This window comes from Dermacentor variabilis, chromosome 1 (genome assembly GCF_050947875.1).
Source record: "Dermacentor variabilis isolate Ectoservices chromosome 1, ASM5094787v1, whole genome shotgun sequence".
Taxonomy (NCBI): Eukaryota; Metazoa; Arthropoda; class Arachnida; order Ixodida; family Ixodidae; genus Dermacentor; species Dermacentor variabilis.
Window position 1 is genome coordinate 200229188 of NC_134568.1, and position 27337 is coordinate 200256524.

The following is a 27337-nucleotide window of genomic DNA, read 5'->3' on the forward strand; positions in this document are numbered from 1 at the left end:
GAAAGCGAAAGAAGTGCAGGCGCCCGTAAAAAACTACTTTCGACGTTTTTTTTTTCTTTAAGGAACTAGCTGGAACGGCAATGCATTTCGTCGGACACTTTCGAAATTGACATCTCTAAACTGGTACAGTCCTGAGAATTCGTTCCGAGTGGATACGCCTTGCGAACTCACCGGCTATAATTCGTAGATTGAACTAGTGGGCGTAATGTTAATAAATGGAAAAGTAAATTAACGTAAGTATGCTAATTAGTTAATTAAGTATTTTGATTTCTCATAGAAGTAATGGCTGCCTGATCTTGTAGTTCAGATAAAGGATTAGAATTGTGCTATCTGCCACTGGCAATTCTTTAAATATTTCATGCAGCCAAGGAAAAAAACACCTTGTATATAATAATAATAATAATAATAATAATAATAATAATAATAATAATAATAATAATAATAATAATAATAATAATAATAATAATAATAATAATAATAACAACATATGGGGTTTTACGTGCCAAAACCACTTTCTGATTATGAGGCACGCCGTAGTGGAGGACTCCGGAAATTTAGACCACCTGGGGTGCTTTAACGTGCACCTAAATCTAAGCACACGGGTGTTTTCGCATTTCGCCCCCATCGAAATGCGGCCGCCGTGGCCGGGATTTGATCCCGCGACCTCCACCTTGTATATGCACACGCACATAGTATACTTTTTTTTGTACAATATATCCACAGTTTCTCCGAAAGAACTTGGAATTTGCTTTTCGCGCTTGTATTGTTTTCTCGGGTGTTTTGTTAATTCCATTTCGCTTAATTTCGATCGCTAAGTATCTCGTTCTGGTGCTGAGCCTGATATCGTGGGTTCGATTCCGAGTGAGAAGGACCGCATGTATACCGATAGAAGCAGAATGCAAAAACGCTTGTATACCGCCGAAGTTTCGGTGCTCGTTGAGGAGCCCCCTTAAATGGTCAAAATAATTTCCAAGTTCTCGACCTTCCGGCGTCTCCGGTAACCCCAGTGTAAATTTCGCAGTTCATCGTCATCGCAACCTTCATCGGAAGCCCGTTTGTGTCCAACCGCAGGGGCGTCAAACTGGGCTATAATTCGGACACCGAAATAATAGTGCTTATTAAGCGAAACGCTTATCATTTGCTGGCAATGGCACTGTGCCTCACGTCATTCTCAACTTATGCGCAGCGTACCGGTGGCGGCGCCTCGTCTCGCTATGGCGGCTCCGGAAACTACTCGGCCAACTGCACGGCGGCGCGGAGTTCCACCTACGGCTCTGTGAGTGCTTCTCGGTGCGGCCGCCGTGGATAAAGTGGCTCGTCGCACCACGCTGAAATCGCGGCATCGCTCAGCGTGGTGTCACTAGGGCCGACGAACAGCAGAGGCTTGTTTGCGCATCTTTGACGAACGGAAAACAGCCCACACGAAAACGCGGACATCGGGAGAAATGCGCTGTGTTGTCGTCTCCGCATCTGTTCCCGTTTCCGCGTGCGCGCTGTTTCTCATTCGTCCAACTAAAGAGGGCTAAGTTAAAAATAAAGTTAAGAAGTTAATTGGTGATTTTTTGTTAATTAGTCGATTATGCATCTGAATTTTCTTGTGCAAGTAATGTCCGCCTCTTCGAGTAGACCAGCTCATGGACTAAGTTGTGCTATCTTCCAGGCAATTTTGAACACTTTTTGAAAGTGTTCGCTGCAACGCCCTGTATAGGCGGCTACCGCTGGTGTTTCAACCGGAGTGCGAGGCGTTGAAAGTTAACTGGTTGAGCTTCAAAAGTTTCGTTCAAAAATTCGTAGCTGCGCAAATATTGGACGAAGTGGACAGAATTTGCGTGTTTAACGACGCGAAGTCAAAATTAAATACCGTGCAATATCCTCCTGAGTTCCGAGCTGAAAGTTTACAGATTTTTGTGAGCTTTGCAGAAATTGATGTTTACGTTACAGAGACGAAAAGTGAATTTTAGTATTTCACAATTATCGGCCGTTTTAGCACAGCATGATGTCCAATGTATTGGACACTGGAACTCCACCCGGTCATTTTTGGGGTAGTGGGTATGCAGTAGCAAAGGGCAAATTTAATATTAAAAATGGCTTCAAAAGTGCAAAATCTGTTCATTATTCAAAATTTCATCACAGAAAGAGAACGAGCGATAAAGTATGAGAAATAGAACTTACTTTTTCGGCGGTCGCCGTAGAAAGCCGTGTTGCTGAATGCCACCATTGCAAACACCCCTGGTGGCCAAACTACTAATGCATTTTCAACAAAACTTCGTAGGTGGCGCTAGTAGGCGTCTAAAATATTGGACCATACGGTTTTACGGGCTAAAACATGCTGCGGCCTGGGTAGTGGCGGAGTATTTGATGTCCAATATATTGGCCAAATGCCCCACAGCCGGAACTCAGGAGGATATAGGTTAGTGCAGTTCACTCACTACGAAATTCGTTGACATATTACGAAGTCGAAGGTGATTGTTATCCGAGGCAAAATTATCTTTCGAAATTCTTCTTAAGATCATGCGGCTGTAAATATCTGGTCCCCAAATCTCCAGTACAAGATACCGCCGAACAGCGTCATCAAGCCCGCCTAACGATTTGATCGACACGTGGATGAGGCAGTGTTTTGTCCAACCTGCTGATAAGGCAATGTCAGCTCCGGCATGTCGCGAGCGTCGCAAGTTGTGTACTACGTTCGCTTTGCGCCACGCCTCCATCAAGGCTCGCTGGGTGCATACTTGCGACGTGATTGTTTTAGATCGCTTTCATTCTTTTCTCATCATCTATCGCAACGAGGGACTGATACCAGCGATAATTTAGGCGTGCCTGCAAGCGAATGACGAAGTGCAAAAATATAAATGAAAACTGTGATCATCGTTACATGTAATACGGCCCCTGGATCCATATCTTTCGAAAAAGAAAAAAAACAGTCCCTTTCTTTCTATTCCTTTTTATCGTCTGCGGCGCCGAGTGCCTAATCCTGGCGATAGCGACACTGCAGCTTCGCTCTAGCCAATTACTGCGAAAAACGAAAAGAATGAAAAAAAAAATGACAACCATTCCACTCTGTAGAGATGGAATGGCAGCGAAAGCTGACGACAGTCAAAGCTCTCAAACGAAAAGCAAAGTGCTTCGCCTCCGCCGCGGGTCGGCCCGAAGATAGTGCAATATCGGGCCGACCCGCGGTGGAGGTGAGGCAGGCGTTAAGCGCTCCCCATACGTGGGTCCATCCCGATGGTAGTTCAATGCCTGGCCAACCCGCGGCGGAGGTGAAGCAGGCGTTAAGCGCCCCCCCCCCCCATACGTGGGCCGATCCCGAAGGTAGTGCGATGCCGGGCCGACCCGCGGCAAAGCTGAGACAGGCGTTAAGCACCCCCTTACGTGGGCCGATCCCGAAGATAGTGCAATATCGGGCCGACCCCCGGCGGAGGTGAGGCAGGCGTTAAGCGCTCCCCATATGTGGGTCCATCCCGAAGATAGTGCAATATCGGGCCGACCTGCGGCAAAGGTGAAGCAGGCGTAAAGCGCTCCGCATACGGCGGTTCATCCCGAAGATAGTGCAATGCCGGGCCGACCCGCGGCAAAGGTGAAACAGGCGTTAAGCGCTCCCCATACGTGGGTTCATCCCGAAGGTTGTGCAATGCCGGGCCGACCCGGGGCAAAGGGGAAGCAGGCGTTAAGCGCTCCCCATACGTGGGTTCATCCCGAAGGTTGTGCAATGCCGGGCCGACCCGCGGCAAAGGTGAAGCAGGCGTTAAGCGCTCCCCATACGTGGGTTCATGCCGAAGGTTGTGCAATGCCGGGCCGACCCGCGGCAAAGGGGAAGCAGGCGTTAAGCGCTCCCCATATGTGGGTTCATCCCGAAGGTTGTGCAATGCCGGGCCGACCCGGGGCAAAGGGGAAGCAGGCGTTAAGCGCTCCCCACACGTGGGTCCATTCCGAAGGTTGTGCAATGCCGGGCCGACCCGCGGCAAAGGTGAAGCAGGCGTTAAGCGCTCCCCATACGTGGGTTCATGCCGAAGGTTGTGCAATGCCGGGCCGACCCGGGGCAAAGGGGAAGCAGGCGTTAAGCGCTCCCCATACGTGGGTTCATCCCGAAGGTTGTGCAATGCCGGGCCGACCCGCGGCAAAGGTGAAGCAGGCGTTAAGCGCTCCCCATACGTGGGTTCATGCCGAAGGTTGTGCAATGCCGGGCCGACCCGCGGCAAAGGGGAAGCAGGCGTTAAGCGCTCCCCATATGTGGGTTCATCCCGAAGGTTGTGCAATGCCGGGCCGACCCGGGGCAAAGGGGAAGCAGGCGTTAAGCGCTCCCCACACGTGGGTCCATTCCGAAGGTTGTGCAATGCCGGGCCGACCCGCGGCAAAGGTGAAACAGGCGTTAAGCGCTCCCCATACGTGGGTTCATCCCGAAGGTTGTGCAATGCCGGGCCGACCCGGGGCAAAGGGGAAGCAGGCGTTAAGCGCTCCCCATACGTCGGTTCATCCCGAAGGTTGTGCAATGCCGGGCCGACCCGCGGCAAAGGTGAAGCAGGCGTTAAGCGCTCCCCATACGTGGGTTCATGCCGAAGGTTGTGCAATGCCGGGCCGACCCGCGGCAAAGGGGAAGCAGGCGTTAAGCGCTCCCCATATGTGGGTTCATCCCGAAGGTTGTGCAATGCCGGGCCGACCCGGGGCAAAGGGGAAGCAGGCGTTAAGCGCTCCCCACACGTGGGTCCATTCCGAAGGTTGTGCAATGCCGGGCCGACCCGGGGCAAAGGGGAAGCAGGCGTTAAGCGCTCCCCACACGTGGGTCCATTCCGAAGGTTGTGCAATGCCGGGCCGACCCGGGGCAAAGGGGAAGCAGGCGTTAAGCGCTCCCCACACGTGGGTCCATTGCGAATTTCCCGAAGGGCGTGTTACAGGTTTTCGAGCACACAGGGGTATGTGCCATTGAACTTGGACCCTTATTTCACTATCACCAGGATCGGCCCACATGATAATTTTTTTCTGTGGACGGAAGCCAAAAAAAAAAAAGAAAACTACGGAAGGTTTGCAATATACAGCTTTCGCTGTAAAAATGAAACGGACAAGATTCTCATCTTCCCGGAAAGGCGGCGTGCTATAACATTCTTCAGGACATTTGGACCTAGTTCTAAGCAAGCTAAATGAGTATGGCTGTTTAAATGTGTACTATAGATGTCGCGAATTAAGCTTCAAGGTTCAATTCACAAAGCTTTTCGTTCGCAAGTGCTATGTGCCATTGGCCGGCCACCTTTGCTAAAATTCCAGCCAATCCTATAGCATATCATTAGCCAGGGTGCGGCTCGCCACTGGCTAAGAGCACTTACGAGCACTTGTGAATTACGCGATATTTTGACGGAAAGTTTGCGGAATGTAACTTCAAAATGCTGCCACACTATCCAAACAAACAAACAAATAAAAATAATTATTTTACTCATCCGTGCTCGAACTGGCAACATATCATTTTTTAGAGTTACTCTAGATCATATAGGACCGGAAGAACAATTGCTTGATGAGCTGCACGAAGGGAGTGTTTGCAGACGCGATCACGTGCATTAAAGCCACAGCCTCAGCTGTCAGAACTGTTGGCGGACGCAGGGCATGATGAACCGCGAAACTTTTGCGAGAACGTTTCGTGGACGAACGGTGCTACAGATACAGAAAAAGAATATTACATGCGTGAGAAAGGTTTGAAGGCGCCGTGAAGTCATCAGTGAAAAATGCTGCGATGACGACAGTGGCATCTACACGCAAAGTTCGGGATGAGTAAGCGAAACCAAGCCGTGCCGATCGAGCGGTTTATGGGTGATTTCGGCGTTCAGAACTCTACCATGTTTGGTTATGATTGTCAGATTATGTCACAGCAACATCTCACATAACTGTGCACGCCGTGCTCTATACTTTCGACTTTGAGAAGTACGGTAGTTTTTTTTGTTTCTCAGTTGCGATAAAATGAATGAGTTCAGCTTGTGACGCATATGCGTATAGACAGGAATCAGTGTACCGCGGAGTTTATGCATGGTACCCCCCCCAGTCTAACAAGAGTACAACCTATCACACACGAAGAAATCACGTGGCACTAATCAACGTAGCCCTGCCGTAGGTCATCATAACGGCGTAGACAGAATAACCGCGGTTACACACGAGGATCGAGTGCCATGTGTGACACAAGTGGAAAGGCAAACCAGTGTATTTCCTTTTTCTTGCAGCCATCGTACGGCGGCAGCAGTCGCTACAGCGGCGCTCTCGCACCGAGCCTGAGCGTCTACAGTCCGAGCTACAAGGCGTCGAGCTCTGGTTACGGCTCCGATTACGGCCGCAAAAGCAGCCGGCCAAGCTCGGGCTACGGCTCGGGATACGGGTCTGGTTATGGGTCGGACTACGGGAAAAGTGCCAGCGCTGGGTATACATCCGACTATGGGCGGTCGGGTGGCTATGGGTCGGACTACGGCAGTCGCAACAGTGGCTACGCATCGGACTACAGCAGGCAAGCTTTTTGAATATCCGTTCGTTTATCCTGGCGTACCTGCTATCACAAAAATTGCAAGGCCAACGTGCAGCCGACCACACCGGACATAGGGATACACAGTGTGGCGGGGCTTTTGTCTTCTCGCCGTATGTCGCATCCACGTCAGCGTTTGCACGCACAATGTAGATCAGCACCAGTGAGCGCAGTGCGGCTGCACGGTTTTATGTCCAGGTGTCAGAAGCACGTTGACCTGGGAAATTTTGTGACAGGTATCACACAAAAGGTGAACCTTTGGATTTTTGGGCGACTCGTGTACGCTAGCACATTGGAGCAACTGACTGCAGTAAAGATCTTTTGAAAAATGTTTTAGTCGTAAAAGCAATGCGTTTTTGCGGGAGCATTAGAGATATTTCGTTGATAGTGAGTGTCTCAAAGCCTTTGCAGTACCACGGCTGGCCACGTCATCCCGAGAATTGTAGGACATATATAGGCTGCCGCATCTGACATGCAAGCGAAGTTTGTAAGCCCTCGATTACAACGATTTAGTGTCCATTTCTAATGAATGTGTGCAAGGAGATGTTGGGGCCTCGTAGAGACGCTGGCTACTCCTCTGCTCCGACGTGTGATAAAACGAAGAACACTTTGCGAAGAATGAAACTACAACGACATGCAAAAACCACTTAAGGAAGAGTTCATGCAAACAGTTCACTAGTCGTGATACAGCCTACCACACCCGAACAAAAGTTCCATTCAGCCTCGGTAAGAAACAAATTTCACGCTCTCTTAAACACAGTCTCTCAAAAATGAAAGTGAAAAGCCGCAATGTGCAGCTTCCACCGTTTCATGTTGCCTCGCATTAAAATGTATGCACCTATGCCACTACCTGTATGCAGCGCAATTTCCGGCGGTAGACTTAGGCTTCACTGTTGCTCTTGTTTTGGTTTTGTAAGCCGTGACGATAGCGTCTTTTCCTGCAGTCTTCCCTCTTTTGTTATTGCGCTACGGGCGAGCGGCTGGAGAACTAGCAGAGCTACCTTCTCTGCGCGCTAAACGCAGAGAGGAGGATATTTCTTTACTGCATGTAGTGCGTCGTCGCCCCAGTTACTCGCATCGTTTTCTTGTATTATGGCTCAGAGACATCTCAATACGTCCCTTCGTGGGTTTCGCAGGTCGAGCACGCTGCCGCGACCAGGTAGCAGCTACAGCCGGCAGTCGTCGCATCAGGGCGCACCGGGACCTACGTCCGGTAGTAGTGGTTACAGCAGCTATCGGCGTCCTTCGTCTGGGGGCAACAGCGTTGCCAACGCTGTCAAGATGTTCGGAAGCCTAGCTCATCGAGAAGAGGGCGCCTCCAAGCCGCCGGTGTCGCGGAGCTACTCAGTCAAGTCCAAGGAGGACGCTGCGCGACCGCCATTCTGCAGCATGCCATCTCGAGAAGAGTCCAAAAGCTTCGTCAGCGTGCCCGCCAGAGCCCATGAAGAGCAGCCGGACACGGTGGAAGCGAAGGTAAACTGCGTCTGTCAGACAAGTCGTTGTTACGGCTGTCGTGAAGGAGTAGCCTATCTACACGTCGTGTGTGCCCATTACGATGCAGCTAGGTAATGGAGCACCACTAAAACGATCTCATCAGCCGTCACACCTCCCTTCATTTTATAGACAGATAATTATTGTCATTGTGTCGTTTCAAAGATAACCACCTGATATTTGAAAGAAAAAGAAACATCACAATAACTTTTACTTGAGAGATGTCATGTGACATGTCCCGTCAAAGAGAGGAAAGTATAAACCCCATGCAAGCGATCCTGCGCGCGACAGCGACAAGCGACGCGATGGAGATGGCTGTCGCGCTCGCTTGTCGCCTACAAGTTGTACCCCATGCGAGCGAAGACTTCGAGCGGCCGTCTCTCTGGCGTTGCCGGTATGAGGGCAACAAATACGCGTCGTAACTGGCGTGACGCGAGCTCTATTAATTTAAGTTAATGTGTTTTACTGTAAAAAGCAGCATAAAATATTTCTGAATGTCTTGCAGTAGGTTCTTATCCTTACACGTACAAAAATTCAATCGTTTGCTGGTTCCGTGCGACAATCGGTAGTACTTGAGTGATGTACATCCGGTTCCGGCTTCGCGCTATTGGTTAGTCGCTCGCGACACTTCCGGGCGACGAGCGACAAATTCTAGATTTCCAGAACCAAGCGATCGAGCGACAATACCGAGCGATCTGTTCAAGCGACGGCCTGTTTCGTCGCTCGAAGCCGTCGCTCGTCGCCGTCGCACACAAAATCGCTCTCATGGGGTTTAGCCTGAGCCCTGAAGCCAGATCACATAAGTAAACTCATAAGGGCAGGTTGATGACGGTGTTCCAACAGGCAGGTTTGGTCTATAGCAGTCAGCGCGAGCTATTAAACCGCCTGTACTGTCTGCTTCACGTCATGTAATTGTGTAACCACACTTTTTATTCTATCTTCACATCAGGCATGTGGTACTCCAGAGACGATCTCGCACATCCTCTGCGTCTATTACCGCACATAACGTCAGGCACTTAATGCTGCATTGTCTGATTTGGACGACAGACCTCTTTCCGAGCGAATGATTCTGGATCCGTGGAACTATACACTCAAACAGCAGTACGAGAAACAAGAACGCCGTTGACATGTTTAGCCGAGAGCGGCCTTACCTCCAAGTTCTAGCAACAATGACAGGCGCCTGCGCATCGTGACATGCTGTGCGCAGAACATGTTTTCACATCACACGTGTACATGGTCCACCGTCCACTATCGTCAACCTCGCACGCGCGCGCACTCTCTCTCTCTCTATCTCTCTCTCTCTTTCTTTTTCTTTCCCCGTCTCCATTTTCCCCTACGTAGAGTAGCAGGCCGGATTCAAAGCTCCTCCGGCCTACATGCAAAACGGCAAAATATTTCTCTTCGAAGGTTCCTGCGGTCTTCTGGAAAGACTAAACGTTTCACTCAATGTTGACGAAATCCTCTTTCTGCAGAGTTTCCAGTAATGTATTTCGCTCTGCAGGGCTATAATGTAACGCTCGCAGGGCTATAACAACTAATCCCCATCACCATATAGTTGCCGCACTCTGCACAGAGCGGGGAAGACGTGTACCCCCTCCTGAAAGATTCAAGCTGGCGTTCTGATCCGAAAACAGTGAGTGGCCTTCGGTCGAGTAACCCTCATGATCGCGGAGGGCTCACGCTGCACCGTTCGAATCTTCCGAAAACGACCTTTTTGAGTAAGAAATATGCGCAGCATGCATGTAGGCTTATAAAAGCTCGATGGCTGGACACTACACAAGCCGTAGAGCCGCACAAGCCGTAGAATAGTTGAGTTGAGACGCTGTTAAATTTGCTACTTCAGCAAAGAAGAAGTGACGACATAATGACCAAGACGCCCGATTTAGTGCAGAATTTGCTATATCTGGTTTAACGAAAATTTGCGTCATGGATTCATCCACCATGCTAGGAGTCATGTGTGACGTAAGGAAACTCGGCGATGCGTCACGCGGCAACAGCTTCTTTCTGAAATAAATGGCACTTCGCCAGTGCCAAGTTTCAAAACTGGATCCCTCAAATTGCGAAGCTGGAGCGAGCCTCACAAACCTCGGTGGGCATTACAGGCAGCCTGCGCTTGTAAACAAGCTTCCTTTATATTAACGACGTTCTCACCGCTTCGCCTGACACGAACACTCTTGCTGCAAACACTCAGGGTGTGTTGAATTATGTAAGCCACAAACACCTAAAAGCATACGTGTGCCGAGTGCCGTAGCGCTTACTTTGAAAGCCTGCTCCTACGATTCATAGAACGTGCCGTGTAACTGCAGTGAACTCTGTGACAACGCGAGATTATTCGAGGGATATATTCTAGAACTTTCAGCTTCGACTGTAGTTTTTCGTGAATTAACACCCAGTGCAATTATAACTTAAGGTATTCTTTAACGTAGCGACGCTCCTGCTGCCAAGCTTGTCATTCTGTTCAATGTGGCCTTCGTTCGCGGCCACAGCAAGCCTAGAATGGGTTGCTGTTGTACTCGGCAACGATGCTACGGGAAAAATAACGCTGGCAGGAAATGTGTCTGCCCATAAATTCCCTTCATCACAATTGCTTCCACTGGCCTACCAGCACTCGCTTAAGTGCGATCGTTCCAGGTTGCTACCTTCGTGTTATTCGCAATTTTCGCCTGAGCACGGATCAATGCGGTACCAGGAATAACATGCAGTGACTGGAAATACATCGCAGAGACCGTGCGCATCTGTCAAGGGATAAAGCAATCCAAGACTTGTCAGAACACTTTGCGTCGGTTGCAAAACCGCTAACGAATTTGGTATTCTGACAGAGCTATAAGTTCCACGTTTTATGTGCAAGGAGATTTATGGTGATAAGTAGTCGAGGAGGTAGAATGAGCTACAATCGGAGAGCCGCATCTGATACCTGTACAAACCGACGAAACCATTATTTCGACATTTCGAGCTAGCAGCTAACATACATGGGTGTGAGCATCGAGTTGTGTGGTTGGCTAGATCGATTCCATGTTTTGTGAGGCTCTGCGTGCGTGTCTCCACTATATTGATACCGCGGTACATATATTCTTCAGAAATGCCTTACTTGGTCATTATGTATACGACTTCAGGAGTGTGAGAAAGTACATGGTTATATCATTTGCAGAATTCGTAAGCGGACGCAGAAAAGACTGCCTTGGTGCTGGCAACCTCGTTATTTAACTTCGTGATCAATTGTATGCTACTGAGGGGACGACACATTTTCGTTGGACAAGCACCTTGCTGAGCACATTACACAGTCCAGGCCGGTTGCACGACGCCAGATTATTTTTTTTTTCGTGGTACGAGATCAACAGCACTCCTCGAGGGAGAACGGCACAGAGCGCATTTCCGACATATTTTCAGCTTGCCGTTGCCATTTCTATACTCTGTGCGTTGTACACGCTACAATCCCGCCTTATATGCGCTCTCGGCGGCTTCCACAAATTAAAATTAAGGGTGAAAGCCTACTGAATTCCACTGAGCCAACTTCATAGCGTAGCAGCTGCGCGATGAGAAACAACGCGGCGTCGGTTTCCAAATATGCTGGAAACACGTCTCGCTTGGTTGTCGCTTTGGTCTCCCGAAAACATTCGAGGTTCCGACTTGCGCACCATAACCTTCAAAGTTATAATAAAATTGTATCAGCGGAGCACATACGGTTTCTGGACTGCGTGTGGCGCTTTCCGGAGCCTATAGCTCGTGCCTCAATCGACTGACGCTTGAGCAGCCCGGGCCTCGATCCTATGCACTGAAGCGTCGAAAGGACACTCCGTCGAGCCTTTACTACAAGTAACAAAAAAGTAAATGTATCTATAAGAATTGAGGGAAAAATTATATCTCCTATAGTTGATAGTGTTCCCGTTTGCTGCCCCATATGAGACCTTTCATTCCTGCAGCAGTTGCATATTGGCATTCTCTTCAAAGCAAAGGCTTCTGACAGCGAATTCATAAGTGTTCCCAGCGAGGCGCATACACCGGTCTTCCAACAGGTTTCCTCAGCGCGCCATCCATCACATTGGTTATACTAAAAGGTCAGGTGCGCTGTTGTTCTGCTTATCGCGCATCGTGGTGGTCTGCTTGGGTGCTTATTATAGCTGCTACTGAAGGACCACATAATTTTATGCATCCGAATTGGGCCGCAAGACGCCATGCTCAGCGCCCGGTGTCCACGGAGCGATATACGAGTAACGAGTGTACGTAGGTGTTCGTGCAATGAGTCGTAATAGCCGCTCCTCCTGATTGGAGACTTACACCACGAACCACTCGTCGACAACGGCGTTCCACTTGCTGCCCAAAGTGGAACACACAAACGGAGCATTCTCAGCAGGAAGACAGCATTACGGGAACTCCCTGCGTGGCTCTCGTGCATACGCGAACGCCGTCTCGCGAAGGGTAGCAAGGATGAACGTTCTATATGGAGTGGTCGCTTCATCAGCCCCGACTTTGTAGCAACCAAAGTTCCCACTGAGGTACCGCAGGTGGTTTATTTACACCCGTGCATTAACCTGCTCTTATATACTATACAGTGTCAGATGGCATGTCTCCAGGACTCGCTGGGGAACAGTCTTTCGTCGATTATGCCTCTATAAACGTAATTCTGTGAAAAAAGCTACCTATATATATATATACCGGCCACGGCGGCCGCATTTCGATGGGGGCGAAATGCGAAAACACCCGTGTGCTTAGATTTAGGCGCACGTTAAAGAACCCCAGGTGGTCAAAATTTCCGGAGTCCTCCACTACGGCGTGACTCATAATCAGAAAGTGGTTTTGGCACGTAAAACCCCAAATATTATATATATATATATATATATATATATATATATATATATATATAAACACACGCACACAGCTGCACTGGCAACAGACCGTTTAATATTCATTTTGACACTTAATATGGCACAAAACAACCGATGCAAAGCCTTTTTTTTTTCTTTACTATCACGCCGATAATTGATTTCTTTGGCTGACAGACCGGTTTTGCGCAGGTATCCTTTTTCTGTCAGTAAAATTGATGGTGCACTCATGCAAGACAGCCCGTTCCCCTCGAAGGCCATGCTTTCTAGAATTTCGCGCGTCAGCTCGTCTTTAATTTTTTGTGTAAGATATTGATGTGAAATTGCCAAACAAACATTAATTCTGGGGTTTTACCAAGACTACGATATCATTATGAAGCATGCCGTAGTGGGGGACTCCGAATTAACTATGAACACCTGGGTTTCTTCAACGTGCACCTAAGTCTAAGTACACGAGCGTTTTTGCACTTCGCCCCCATCGAAGTGGGGCCGGCGCTGCCGGGATCGAACCGCATCCTCGAGCTCAGCAGTGCAACGCCATAGCCACTTGGCTACTGCGGTGGGTAGGTGTAATGACAATGGTGTTGATGAAAAGCGAGGTACCCGGCGGGGGTGCATTCTGAGGATGCTGCATGTTCTGTAGTTCTGTTTCTCCTATGATCGGCCATGGGAGTAAGGTATATCGCACATCACCCCTTTATTTCAGGTAACGTACTTCTAGCGTACATTGTTTTCTTTTTTGTTACCATTATTTTTGTGTGGATTGATTATTTTTATGGGCAATTGGTTGACCCGTGCACGCATTGAATAAGCCTTGCTTGCTGCTGAGCATACCACCGTGACCCCTTCGTTGATGGCTATCTTCTTTAGCTTGTGGCCGCGTATACACGGTACAAGGGGGACCTTTTTGAGCACAGGTATTGCCCGTTCCTGCGGTGAGAGTCGGCGTCGTACCTCGTAACCGAGCGAACGAACACAGCGAAAGATAAGAGCGAACGCGGAGTGCAGCGGGCGATGAAAGACGGCGAGAGCGAAGATTGTGCGAGCAGGAAAGCGGAGGAGGAAGGTGCAGCGGAACCATGAGTTGGAAAGCGGAGGAGTAGGGTATGGCAAAAGCGTGCGAAGAAAAGCGTAGTGCCGCGCAAGACGGACTATGGCGACGATGGCTACGAGATGGCACCACAGTGGCGCACTTCGTTACGGTGCCTCGATGCGCTCGCTCGCCTCCGCTTCGTTCGCGATAGCGCGCGCATCGAGGCACTCTATACGCGTCGCCTGTTCACCAATGCGCTGCATGAGCGGAGGTCTGTCTGCAGCACATGCTATGAATCGTGGCCACGCGTCAGCCACGCGCTGCTTCTCGCGATCTCCCCATTAGCGAGGCAGTCGCGCCACACTTCGCTACGTTTGGAACGCGCCGCACGAGACAGGTTCTCCTCGCCGTGTTTTCATTTCATTGTGAAATGAAAACACGTATAGGGATAAACTCAAATTTCGCATTAGGCAGTATCGTAATCGTCGGCGAATTTTCTTTTTGGTTATGGTGTCTATCAACCGGGAAAACCGGGAATCCTCAAGGATTTTGAATAGTCTGGAAATACACAGAGAAAACTGAGGGAATTTGTGCTTCTATCAGAGAAAATTAGCTGTGTAAATTTATTGAAAAGGAACGAAAGTCGCGCTAATGCTGGCTTTAGTAACAGAGGAATCTCAACAAATCGTATTTGACGCCATGTCGTCGGCTTGAGGAGTTTCCAGAGTACATGTCAACGACCAATTTTCCAGACGCCCGATTTTTCTGACATGCCCGATAATTCGCACGGCTTCGGGGCACCACCACGTACCCCATAGAGTCAATGTATAAGAAAGTCTGAAATTTGGAATGCAAGGACACTTCGCCGATCGATATTTCGGACTTTTTGCCCTGACTGCAGGTCCGAAACGGCATTGATCAAAGCCACCACCGCCGTCATTTTGATCCGGCGCTCTAGCACGCTTCGACGTTCGCTATTAAGCTTCTTGCCGTTCGGTGCCGTGTTTATCTTTGAAATAATTCTCTGCTGTCAGCAATAGTACCGACTCTGCCTTTTGTGGTCCTCGCGATTGGCTTCGAAGCTAAGAAAGCACTACGCGTTGCATTATGCCGGATTACGAAAGAACGCTTCTCCTTAATACAGCTCTGTTACGCGATGAAGCTTAACAAGTATGGGAAGGGGCAATTGTCACGGGACCCAGTATGTATTGCTTAATTATACACGCGTGCACCCGCATCTCCTATCACAATACAAGCACCGATATACCTAATAAGTGTGCTGGCTGGCCGTCAGAGCTTTTTCGGTCGTGCCTATGGCAATTTGAGCCTTTAAGGGCAGTAAAAGACATGCATTCATTTTTTCGGACTGCCCGATTTTTCGGACGTCTTCGTGGCCCATAGCGAGCCCAAAAATCGGACGTTGACTGTACAAGTGACCAAGAAGATGCTTCAAATGGTCCATGGGGCGAATGCGCGGCGGAAGAAGGACGAGAACAGAAAGGACCGACGCATTCAGGAATGAACGGGAGAGGAAGTGTGCCGCCGCTTTTTTGAAGGAGCTTGAGCTCAAAAAACTGTGTTGGCTGACGCTGAGATGCACGTGTTTCTCACCCAAACCAAAATAAACACTTTAAAACAGTGAAACGCAACACTGATACACTGTGGACCGGCTGATAGTGCGTCAGAATAGTTGGAGTTGGCTTTCCAGCTGCTGAGAGATTATCTCACTTGTGACAAAGTTCGGGCCTCATACCAACGAGCTTGAAGTCGAGAGTATAACGGAAGCCCGTCTGGTCGGGATGATGCATACTTAAAAGGAAGAGGTCCGGACACCGATCAAAATGGTTTAAAAAGAGTTTAAAAATATATTTACGTTTGGATATTTTACGTTCTATATTTTCATTGTGCACAAGGGTCCCGTGGGGGAGCCGAAACGTAAACATATTTTTAAGCTATTTTAAAACCATTTTGGTCAGTATCCGGGCCTCTTCCTTTTAAGTAACAAATGAGCTTGCTATCAGTCTATGAAAGTAGCCCATATTCGAAAATATTTGCTTCTGTGTGCATATCTTTTTATTCGTATTTGAAAATGTTCTGCTCGATTTGCAAAGGGCTTTACCATTTTTTCGAGGATATCTAATGCGCTGTGCATGTTACTGACCCCCCCCTTCTGTTTTCTTTTTGAATAAAAGTAAACAATACTCCTTGCTATTCTAACTGAATTAAGTTGTTTTTTTTTATTTTTTAGCATGCTTACTAGAGTATGTCAGCACCGGGCGACATGGTGTCCAGCCCGTCATGACATCAAACAAAGTTCGGTGTCACTCCGGGTATTTTGCGTAGGCACTCAGGGAAAACCTGGAGAACTCAGGGAAATTTTAAATGTCAACTTGGTAGACACCCTGCTTGGTGTCTTCTTCATTTTGTTTTTCTTTCTTTCTTGGGCTTTACTGTTCCAGCGTCTCGTGTTTCTTGGCAACGCTTCAGCTGCCGCTGTACGCAGGCTCTTATGGTATACCCTGCGTTGATAAGCCTGGTGAACTGGTGCGTGAAGTTTCCTTCTATTACATGATGACATGACTTATTTAGAACGGCTTGTAGAACTAGAGGACCCGCCGCGGTGGCTTAGCGGCTATGGTGTTGCGCTGCTAAGCGCGAGGTCGCGGGATCTAGTCCTGGCCACGGCGGCCGCATTTCGATGGGGGCGAAATGCAAAAACGCCTGTGTCCTGTGAATTGGGGGCACGTTAAAGACCCCTTGGTGGTCGAAATTAATCTGCAGTCCCCCAGTACGGCATGCCTCACAATAAAATCGTGGTTTAGGCACGTAAAACCCCAGAATTCAATTCAGAACTGGTAGTCACGATGGCTCGTTTTACATTCTGGCAGTGGTCGAAATCATAAGGTAGAAACGCGCTGCATGACAGTGTTTCGTACTTCCAACATGTGTGGTTCTCTTAGGAGGTGACGGTCGAATCGAGAACATAATTATTTTTCTTTCTGGCCTTTCAAAGGTGAAGTTTTATTTCCGACATCTCTTCGTGGAAGGCGGCAAACACACATTCGCTGCATTTGGTTAGTTCTAGCTCATTCACCGAATTGTATAAGGCGAGCAAATCGTCTACATAGCGAAAAATAGCTAGAAGTTTGTTGACTTCTAATTCATCTCAATTATTCTGCCCACCGTCAGTGAGGAACAGGTCACACAAGTACGGTGCAACCTGTTAACCAATGCACATTCCACTTCTCTGAATATATGGTGTTTCACAAGGAAAATGACTGTCGCATTAAGGTAGTCGGCTAGAAGTTCTGGAAAGATGTCTAAGGAAACACCAGCACTATTCTGAAATGGTAAAATTCCTGTCTCTTCCTCGTAACAATGGCAACCCCGCATGAAGGTCGTAATAATACGTCACTTTTTTTGCTTCATTTGTTTTAGACATGATGATTCTGAAGGGAATATCTTCTTTATCGGTCTTCATGTTATAACAGACAGAAAGAGCACTAGCTTTGACTTCTTGACTACTGTGCAAAGTTGCGTGGTTTAAAAGATGCACGACATTCTTCCTTGCCTTCGTTAACCGCGAATTTTTCACTGGGAGGCAGGTTTTTTTTTCCAAAGCCGTGTGCCACCTTCGACTACGAAGGGCTCTAGATCAACAAGTTTATGACAAGCCCCCCTCTTTATCAGTGAGGCAGACCTTTAGGCTTTCTACCTTTATTTCGCGCACGGTAAAATTGAAGCTGATGCCATGTCGTGTTGGGTTCCTTAACTTTCCAAGGCAGTCGATGCCATACGCAACAATCCTTGACGGGTGTTCTTCGCTGGTTTGGTTCGCGACCCTTTGAACAAATGTCATTTTGACAGAGTCTCTAAAAGTTTTGGTTGGCCTGAGTACTTAGTTCCAATATTTAGGTCACACGAGACGACACATGTTCGCGTTTCCGATAGTTTTTATGGAACAGGTTCTTTTACGGCTTGAAATATGCAATGTGCAGCTTCAGGGCAGCAAGGAATGTCCTGTTCCACAGCAGCTTTGTCGCGTAACTGGCCGACCTCATTTGTCGAAAGAACACGTCGGCAATGGGGCACTTCACGTGCAGAAACTCCTTTAGCAGATCGATTTGCCTCTACAATTCCGACTTCAGTATCTTCGCTACTCACTAGGCATGTTCTTCCGAAAGGGGCATTACGCCGAACTTCTTCAAGAGTTCATCGATGATTACGTTTTTCATGACGCTTCGGGACAAAATTCTCGCTCTGCAATGAATGGTGGCAGTGGCGAGGCTCAATGAATTGGCGACAAATGCTTGCAGGAACACAGAAGAAAAGGGCTCAGCGAAATTGCAAGAAACTTGACAATAGTGCTTACCTGAGCTCCTTGGGTGGACGCATGTCTTCTCGTACCGTATGTCTTCTTCCATGTCAGTGTTTTCTGCTTGAAAGTTTTCTTGCAATGTTTTGTAAACTGTTCACGAATGATGACACAGCTACTGCACCAGAACAGAAGTTAAAATTCTTGCGAATGGCGGCTTGACGTCAGTGAGTGTCTATGGACGTAATCAGACCGGTTTTTTCTGCTTCAGCAGTTTGAGAATAAGGAATGTCTACGCTGACACACTGCTTGAGACATGGTTTGAGCCAAAGCGCAGCAAGTAGCCTCTGTCAAGGGGTGGCATCATGCTTACGGCACAAAGCTCAAGTTACTGAAAGCGTAGCGATTGTGTAGCAATGTCAAGTCAACCATGGGAAAAATAAAGAGCGAGAGAGAACGTTCTCGTTCCTTGTCAGCGTATACTGAAAACTGGAAAAAGAATCATGTAGAAAGAACAAAAGTTAAAACTATAACAGCTTATTTTAATGTGCGGTCGTGTCACTGCGTGCATTACATGCGTACGTGCGTGTGCGTGAAAATCTCGCTCGTAGTTGAATGAAAAATACTGCAAAAAAGTTTATTCTCTAAAGAGTAGAATGCTGCAGGAAACGTTCAAGGCATGCTGCTAATTTTGGCAGTATCTTGGCATAGGACCTAACTATTTCAACCTCACTTTATTCTGGATTTTCCCTTTTCACATATATGAAACGGAAGAAAAAAAAGATGAACGTAGAAGCTTGTCTAGGTGCTCGACGAAAGCACTATGACGAAAAGACTCTATATAACTTCAGTTATTCAAGGGTCTAAGAAAGAATATGCTCTAAAACGTTTTTGCACCCTTTGGGGTTTATCTTTTCCCCCAACAATAATCGGCGTCAGTCTTGCCTACACTTTTTTATTTAACAGTCTGCGCTCGCTACTTTCCTGTCTGGAACAATAGATCGAGCTGATACGCACATGTCGCCCCTGACCTGTAAGTACCGGGAGCGCAGCGTTAAAGAAAGGAAATGCACACAAGATAGGTTAATGTTACTTGGGGACAATATAGGTCCCTAAGAGCACAAATATTCTTAGAGTAGTTTTAGCAGCCATGACTTAATAAAGGTGAAAGGGCGTACGCACCTTTGTTATATTGGTAATGTAGTTACAGAGATGGCACTGTTACGATATTATTTGTAGTAGTTTCCGTTTTTTGGATCACGCTAAATTAACATTAGCATGTTACCAATACGAGCAAGCATGTGTCCAGTCCTTAATAAGAATCTTTCTCTTTGCCAACTAAAATGATTCTAGTTTAAGAAGTAGAGCATTAGAGTACTTAGTTTGTTAGAGCAGCCAGCTTACTATAGCAATATGGCGGCTATATCTAACCGAACGCTCATAGCAGTCTTTCTGATCAGTCATTCTGCAATCATTGTTGAAGCTCGAACGAAGGTAGGCCGTTCAGTGGCGGGGCGATGAGTGTTTAACAGTGCCGAAGCATTCCAGTGTCTGTTTTCCACTTGAGTGGTCGAATGAGCTGTTCCGTATCTTCGCGCAGGCAACCAACGATGCCAATCTGGCCAAGTCCGAATCGAAGAGTGGCAAGCGTGGCTTGGCCCCAGCCGACTTCACGTCAACATCCGACTCGGAGGAGAGCGACGACAACCAGAGCGAAGACGAGGAAAACCAGGCAGACGACGGCGTGAGCCGAAGCACTTCGATGCCCGACGCTGCTGGTGACACCAGCCCGGCCCGGCCGCCGGCTTCCAGGCAGCAGGCGACAGTCCGGCGCGCCGCTGGTCTACAAGTGGACTCCGCAGACTTAGAATCTTCAAGGTGCGCTAGCGTCTCCATCATTTACGCTGCGAGATGAGCCGTGGCCCTCGCGGCTTCTTGCAAACAAAGGCCTCGATTGTCTATAACCTTTGTTAGGCTCAATTAACGCGCTTTCAGCCCGTACAATCTGGCGCTTGACTAACGAAGCTTCTGGTTCTTAAGAGGTGCTGCTGACACCCTCGTTGTATTCGCACTAGCTCTCGCAATTAGCTGCGGCTCGTTCTTAGGGATCGTTTATGCTTACAAGCGGCTTCGTAAATCCGGGTCCTGGAGCAGCATTTACAAAAGCTTGTCGCCTATTACGACGAACAGCGTTATCAAGCCTCCCCTGGGCTCATAGCCTTCGGTATGTCACTCTGGTGGATGAAAGTTTCATTTAAACGCGTATTAAACATAGGATATGTGCACGCAGGGCACTTGTAGGTGAGGATTGCACTTGTGCAGGACGGAAAACCCTGGGGAACATCAGTGACGCAAAAAGACCCTACTTGTGTAATGAAAGGATATACGTACAGATTGTTGATTGCCGAGTTGCATTCTCTAGCTGCAATAAACGGCCATCATACTACATGTCCCCCCTCCCCCCCCCCCCCCCCAATGTATCCCCTTACACTGCTCTGCGTGGCAATGAACTTGCCAATGCGAAGTAAAGAGTGCTCTCGACGACCAAGAGCCACTGCTTACGATTTTCTATTCCATGACAGGACACCAACTGCGTTCGGTTACTTGTACGAAAAGCGATGGAAGGACACCATGACCATCCGCAAATCGCCACAGACGCCTCCAGAGGTGTCGTTTAGACTAAAACCCAAAATTCAGCACTACAGGGCCAGTCTTCTACAGATTGTCTAGGCTCGAAGTGGCGGTTACACGTCGTTATGCAGACTTCGTGGGAGGCACTGAGTCGCCAGACTCTAATATACGTAATGTGACTTAATCTATAGACCGTGTATTATGCGACTGCCCTGAATACATGCAACATCGACAGATGTTTTCTATTTCCCCTGCCCATCTCGTCAGACAACCGTCGTCAGGGGATCTTTCGGGATCACTCTTTCGGGACTGTAAATCTAGTTTGCAGGTCATCTAACCCTCACTTGATTGTTTAAGCAGAGCGAGTCCGGACTCTAAACTCCCAGCAAAGCTTTCCGTTATGTACTTCTCCTCTTGCATCTTTCGTCATCTCCACCTCATCTTATTCCTCTTTCTTTTAGTAGTTGTTTATATGAATGTACCTCATTCCGACCTCTCTACACTTGTTGTCATTACACATCTCTCTATCTCTCTGTTTCTCACGCAAATCATTCCTCTATGCTGATTCAGATAAAGCGAGCGAAGGTTGACTTTGTCCATAAGGACTTGAGGAAACCGAATACATCTGCGTGGTTTCCACGCTAAATGCCACGATGCACCAAGCTGATGTCTCTACTTCTACAGTGAGGACAGGAGACGACACCTGGCGGTACCTTTGACATAATATTTGTCTTGTATATTAAAAATGCATAGGTGCGAGGTTTTTTCGGACGCTTCACAATAACCCTTTACCCAGTTTATCTCATCTGCAAAACAAAATTGAGGAACGGCAATGTTTTACTTGTTTGACGACACGATGTAACAAAGGATGGATGCACGGACATACGTCGCGAGTAAGTGTGTGATTGTACTTGTAGTCCGTCGTTTGCGAGTCAATGAAACATCACTGGAAACAAAACCATTGTGGGAGAGCCTACTATAAATTAAGACTAGGTTGAAATTTAGTTACTGTAGGAAGCAAGTTATTTTTTTAATTTATGCCGTACGTTTCTTTAGAAAAATAATGTAGAATAGCAAAATTCACGGGGAACTCAAGTATCAAGTTTACGACTCCGTAACGCGGCAATAAAAACGATATTGAAATTCTGTAAACTCCCCTATCAAGTAATCTAAAATGGGCAAAATTGACGGACTACACACCGCTCTGAAATATGTCACTAATTTGAGAGTAGGTCTCTGAGTAGGTAAGGATTGTAAGTTTCAAGTAAGCTGTAAACTCCTATATGAAATTAGTCCGTTTGAGAGGCTCTAACAGATGCAGTTTGTACAGTAACTGCGATATAGATTTGTTTTTGGTGCAGAGTTACAGACGGTGCAAAATTCGTGTTTTAGTTATTTTAAAACTTCTGTTTCGTACGTTGCTAGAACTTCTCTTTCTGTCTTAAATACTGTCTTTCTGTCTTTTCATACCGATTGCTTTAAGAATCCATTCTTTCCTTTGGTGATAAGAGAGTGGAATAAACTGAGTGAATCCATTAGTAACAGCTCCTCAGATACATTCGCCAATTCAGTGGGAAAACATCTCCTCGCCTTACAGCTCTGATTTACTTACTCCAGTTTGTTACCGATCTTCATAGCCTAACACTTTAATCCATAAGTGTTCTTTTTGTATAATGCATTATACGCATGACTGCATGTTTATCATGTTCATTAGGTGTTTTATACCACATGTGTTTTCAGGTCGGTTTTTTTTCTTATTTGGTATCTTTTTTTCTCAGGTTCTTCTTCGTTATAAGATATTGTACCCAAATATTGCATTTGTAATGAAGCACTTAATTCTTTTGTTTAGCGAAGCCAGGACCTTTGCAATAGCACACTTGTGATTATATGATGTATTTATATTCTTTGTTCACAAATACTACCATATGTACTTGCCTTTCCTGTTATAATGCCATGAGGGATTGGCAGTATGTGAAATAAATAAATGCAACAAATTTCATTCGAATGGGTCCAGCGATTGGCTCATGCGAACATTTCCGCTTTTTACATATGTTTGAACAGAGAAATCAGAGTTGGCTAATGATTCCATATGTTCTAAGGTGTATAGAATAAATTATGCTGGAGCGTTTTTCACGAATATTTGACTTGCTATTGCTTCGGTTTCCTAGAAAACTAACCCGAAGACACTAGATATCTGGAATAATGTCGTGCAGCTAAGGCAAATATGCTTTCTTTGCAGGTATAGCGGACCTAAAAGAATGGCGTCATTTAATTCTGCCATACCGAGACAAATATCCAGGAGGGGTAGTTCAGGGGGCCATGCCCTGTCTGCAAGAAGTCGGAGCAGCACCTCCCTTAGTCCAGCAACATCACCCCCGGCAAGGACATTGTTCCTGACGAATTCATGTTCCAGAATTCCAGTGTTTAACGGATCAACAGTGAAGAAAACTCCAAGCCCACCGAGGGGTGCGGCACTTTCTTCTACCACAAGCACCTCTTGTGAAGACGAATGCGAAACCGAACAAAATAAAGACTTCAGAAAGTCTGTGCTCAACATGAACCTTACAGAGGAAGAGAGAGAAATGTACCTGTCAAGGCAACGAGAAGAACGCGAACGATGTAGTCATACCGGAGAAACGGAGTACAAAATGGAGTCTAGTAACGCAGCTGAAACAACCACGACCACAGAGACAGAGACGTCCGACGACGAAGGTGCGGTCGGCCTTTCAAGGACGGCGTCTTTGGCTGTTGGGAGAAGCAGCTCAAAGTCACTTCTGCCGGAGGCCGGGCTCCGCACTAGTGGTTCGAAGGTAATTGTGGCCAGAAGCTCTTCACAGAACACACTACTATCCAAGAAAGGTAGCAGAGAGAACATTTTGCAAAGCTGCCAGAGCAACGACCGCCTTCACGACCGATCTCGAAGCGCATCGGGCGGAGATCTCTTGGAAGCGACTACTACTACGGATGACGATGAAGACGTGTCAGAGACCCGCAGCCGACGTGTGCGCCGGCCCCCCCGTCGTAAGGGTTCGAAAGAGAACATACTGGATGCCGAGTCCGTAACCAGCATTACACCTGCAGTCAAGTATGACCGACAAGAGTCGACGAGCTCTGTTGCCTCCTCAACCACGAGTTCATCGGAAGCGGCTGATCCTCCACAGTTAAGTGCTCCCCACGTTACCGTCTCAACTCACACGACCAGCGAAGGGGACGACGAAGACGAAGAGGATGAGGACAATGAGGACGGAGTAGCCAGTCTAGCGGTCACACCCGTTCCCTCAGCCGACCACTTGTCGCCAGAGCCTTCTGCGGCAGCTCCCGTGAAGGATCATGCCCCAGCAGATGAGCACGACGAGGCTGAGCCATCCGACTACAGCCAAAAGGACGAGGAAGAGGAAGACGAAGAGGATAAGACTCTTGACTTTAGCGGGGATGAAAAAGGGGCCGCGGGTGCTTTATCAGACAACGAAATTGGTGACACGGTGGAAGGTAAAACCACTGTTCGGCAAGACGAAGATGTTGACAGTACTAGCGAGGAAGAAGCGCCCGAAGGCGAACAGAAGTGCCACGTTGAACAGGCTGTAAGCACCGACATTCCTGATGGCAAAACTGAAGAAATTTTAAGTGAATCTGAGTCTGAAAAATCTGAAACATCTGAAGAGGAAGAGGAAGAGGACGAAGAAGAGAATGAAGAAATGCCTGAAGTGGAGGACGTGAAGGAAGAGGAAGAAGTAGAAGAAGTTGAAGAATTGAAAAGTGAAGAGGCTGGCGACGAAATACACTTGCAAATACAAAAGATAGAACAAACAAACAGCACTGAAGACGAAACTGAAGTAAAAACTGCGAGTGACGAAGTGGATGAAGACGCGACAGAGCACTTGGTCGAGATAGAACATGTTAAAGGAGTGGAGGGGGAAGATATATCGGAAAAAGTCGAATCTGACCGCCTATGCGACAAGGAGAAATCACCTGAACAGCCAAGGCAAAAAGAAAGTGAGGAAGAAGCTTCTGAAGTAAGTGATGAAGACGAAGAAAGTGACGAGGAAGTTGAGAGTTGCAGTACAAGAAGACAAGACGAAGAGGCGCAAAATACAATTTGTGAACCTTCAGATGATTTACAGCAAGATACGAAGCATGAAGTTAAGGATGAGGAAACGTCTGACGAAACAGAAGAAGAAAGTGATATTGAGAACCATGAAAAGGAGAATGACAATGCTGTTTCGGTGCCAGATGACGGCGCACGGACAATTCCTGAACAAGCTAAAGAAACTGAAGAGAGAAACAAAGTTGATGAAACAGAGGACGATAAGACAAATCTGCCTACCGAAATTTCCAAAGCAGCGTCATCACGCGTCACCATGGCAGATAACCAGCCTGATTCCTTGCCCAGTGAGTTAGCCTCTTCAAGCACATTCCCTGATGTTTTTCACGCAATTACAAATGTTTCTCCTAGGCACGCGTTAGAAGTGACCGCGAACTCAAATAAGTCAGAAACTTGTACTGAAGAAGTACGCTCTCCTGAGTGCCGGCAAGAGGTAAGTCTGTCTTCGAGCTTCCCTAAACCAACTGTTGCAGAAAGCTGCCAGCTTGCAAAGACTCCTTCTTCTCAGAGCATCACGAGCCCGACGCTGCTAAGCCCAGTGGTCACAAACAGGACAGCTGTGCCTTACGTCAAGCAGCCAGTTGTCGAAGAAACGCCTCCTGAAGAAAAGAAAAGTAGCTCTGCAACATCGCCGTTGTCTCCTTTCAGCCGTCCAAGCGTTAGCTCAGTGAACAGGTTAGCTTCCCAGTTTTCCTCTGTTCCTACCACAGCCCAGTCGCCACCAGTGAGGAGAAGCAGGCCGGCACATTCCGGGATTCCTACACCGTCCGTCTCTAGTGACTCAAAGGCTGATGAGAACAAAACTCTAAGCGCAGCGCAGCCGCAGGCAGTTGTGATCCGCCGCCAGCGGCCCACCTCTTCAGTTCAACCGAACCAGCAGAGTAGTGTTCCGACGTCATCGCCGACTTCAATGACCAAGGCTTCGGTCTCATCGGCTAGGGTGCGGCCTCTGCCAGTTCCGCCACCCGCTGCCGTGCCACCGACTCGAGTGAGGCCTGTTCCTGTGGCGCCACCTCCCGTCTCATTGGTCCGGATTTTCCCTGTGCCACCGCCTCCGGAATCATCAGCAGCGCAACCTCCGGCATCTTCTGCGAAGGTGCCCCAGTCAACGGCTGTATCCGTTCCAATTCGACAGGAGAAAACGCATTTACCTATTAGAGCGAAGACGGGAGCGTCGACGCAGTTTTTTCCAGCAGCACAAGAAACGACGCCCGTCACTGCGACCCCAGCGAAGGCAGATGTACACACACCGGCAAGGTTTATGGAGACGCAAGGAAAAACTCAAGCACATACAACTCCAGCTAAGCCAGCTGTACAGACACCGGCAATATACCCTGCAGCTCAAGAAAAAACGCATGTCGTACCAACTCCACCAAAAACGTCGACGCTGCCACAGTTTCCAGCAATGCAGGAGAAAACGCAAGCTCAGCTAGTTCCGCCAAGGACTCTTCCATTGCCAGCACCTGCACAGCGGCCGACATCCTTGGATATAGGCAAAGAAAGCGCTAACAAGGCGCCATCAGCGGATTCTTTTCTCCAAAGTTACAGGCGGTCACGAGAGCTTAGCAAAAGTGATTCGTCGGGACACCTGAAAAGTCCTTCTGTTCTCGCAGCGCAACGGACGCTTCTTTCCGTAGATGCAAAACAGGTAACGCCAGTAGAAAAGAAGCCAACAGAAGTACCTAAGGCATCCTTTACGGCTCCAAGCAAACCCCCCAGTGAGCCCCCTCTTCCAAAAAGTAAATTCCAGAACTCATCAGAGCAGACACGAACAGTGTTTGGAATTCCTCCTCCAGGTCGAAGATCAGTAGCATCCGCAAAACCCCCGGAGGCGAAGAAAACCGAACAGGAAGTCAGAAGACAGCAGGTGCCTTCAAGGCATAACGATCAGGCGAAGAACGGCAGAAAGCCGGTGACCAAATTTATAGGTTCCTGCAAGGACATCGACTCTCTTTTGAAGTACGGTAGCGACGAAGAGCCGGAGACATTTGAACAGTTCGAAGACCAGTTCGAGAAAGGCGCGGCCAAAAAATCATCGCCCCTTCCCATGCAGTCCAAAAAGCACTCTCCAGGGGACAGAGTGAAACACTTCATTGGAAAATTTCAAGACATTGACGATATGTTGGGTGCAGCAGCTATGCCCGTTTTCCCACTAAGCCCCAGTGATCGCAGCCCATTCGAACGGTCATTCGCCGACAGCTGGGCAAAAAAGCCGCTACAGGAGGACAGCGACTCCTCGGGTGATTCGTCTCTCGAAGAGGTCAAGGTGTCCTCAGTGAAGGTACACGAATCTAAGCAAGCAATACGGCCTCGACTTGACGCATACACCGAAGAGATCGACTCCAGTGCAGTCCGTATCAGGGAGCCCAAAGTGATGCAGGGACAGATTACAAAAAGACCAACGAGAAAGGTAAGGAGCACCTATCTCACTTAAGACCGTCAACGTGCGCAT

General features: G+C 48.0%; 1 protein-coding gene across 4 annotated transcripts in view; it reads left to right on the top strand.

Moving 5' to 3' along the window:
* Fhos (Formin homology 2 domain containing) overlaps positions 1–27337 on the top strand; it is a 272129-nt gene that overhangs the window by 78350 nt on the left and 166442 nt on the right. For 3 of the 4 annotated variants that reach the window (XR_012830253.1, XM_075703296.1, XM_075703283.1), the window contains exons 2-6: positions 1187–1276; positions 6201–6478; positions 7630–7966; positions 19753–20030; positions 23023–27295. Coding sequence is in view for 3 of the 4 variants with exons in the window: in XM_075703296.1 (XP_075559411.1) it covers positions 1187–1276; positions 6201–6478; positions 7630–7966; positions 19753–20030; positions 23023–27295 (5256 nt within the window). In the remaining variant the exon portion in view is untranslated. The remainder of the gene's footprint in view (positions 1–1186; positions 1277–6200; positions 6479–7629; positions 7967–19752; positions 20031–23022; positions 27296–27337) is intronic. The other variant, XM_075703293.1, reaches the window with a different exon arrangement.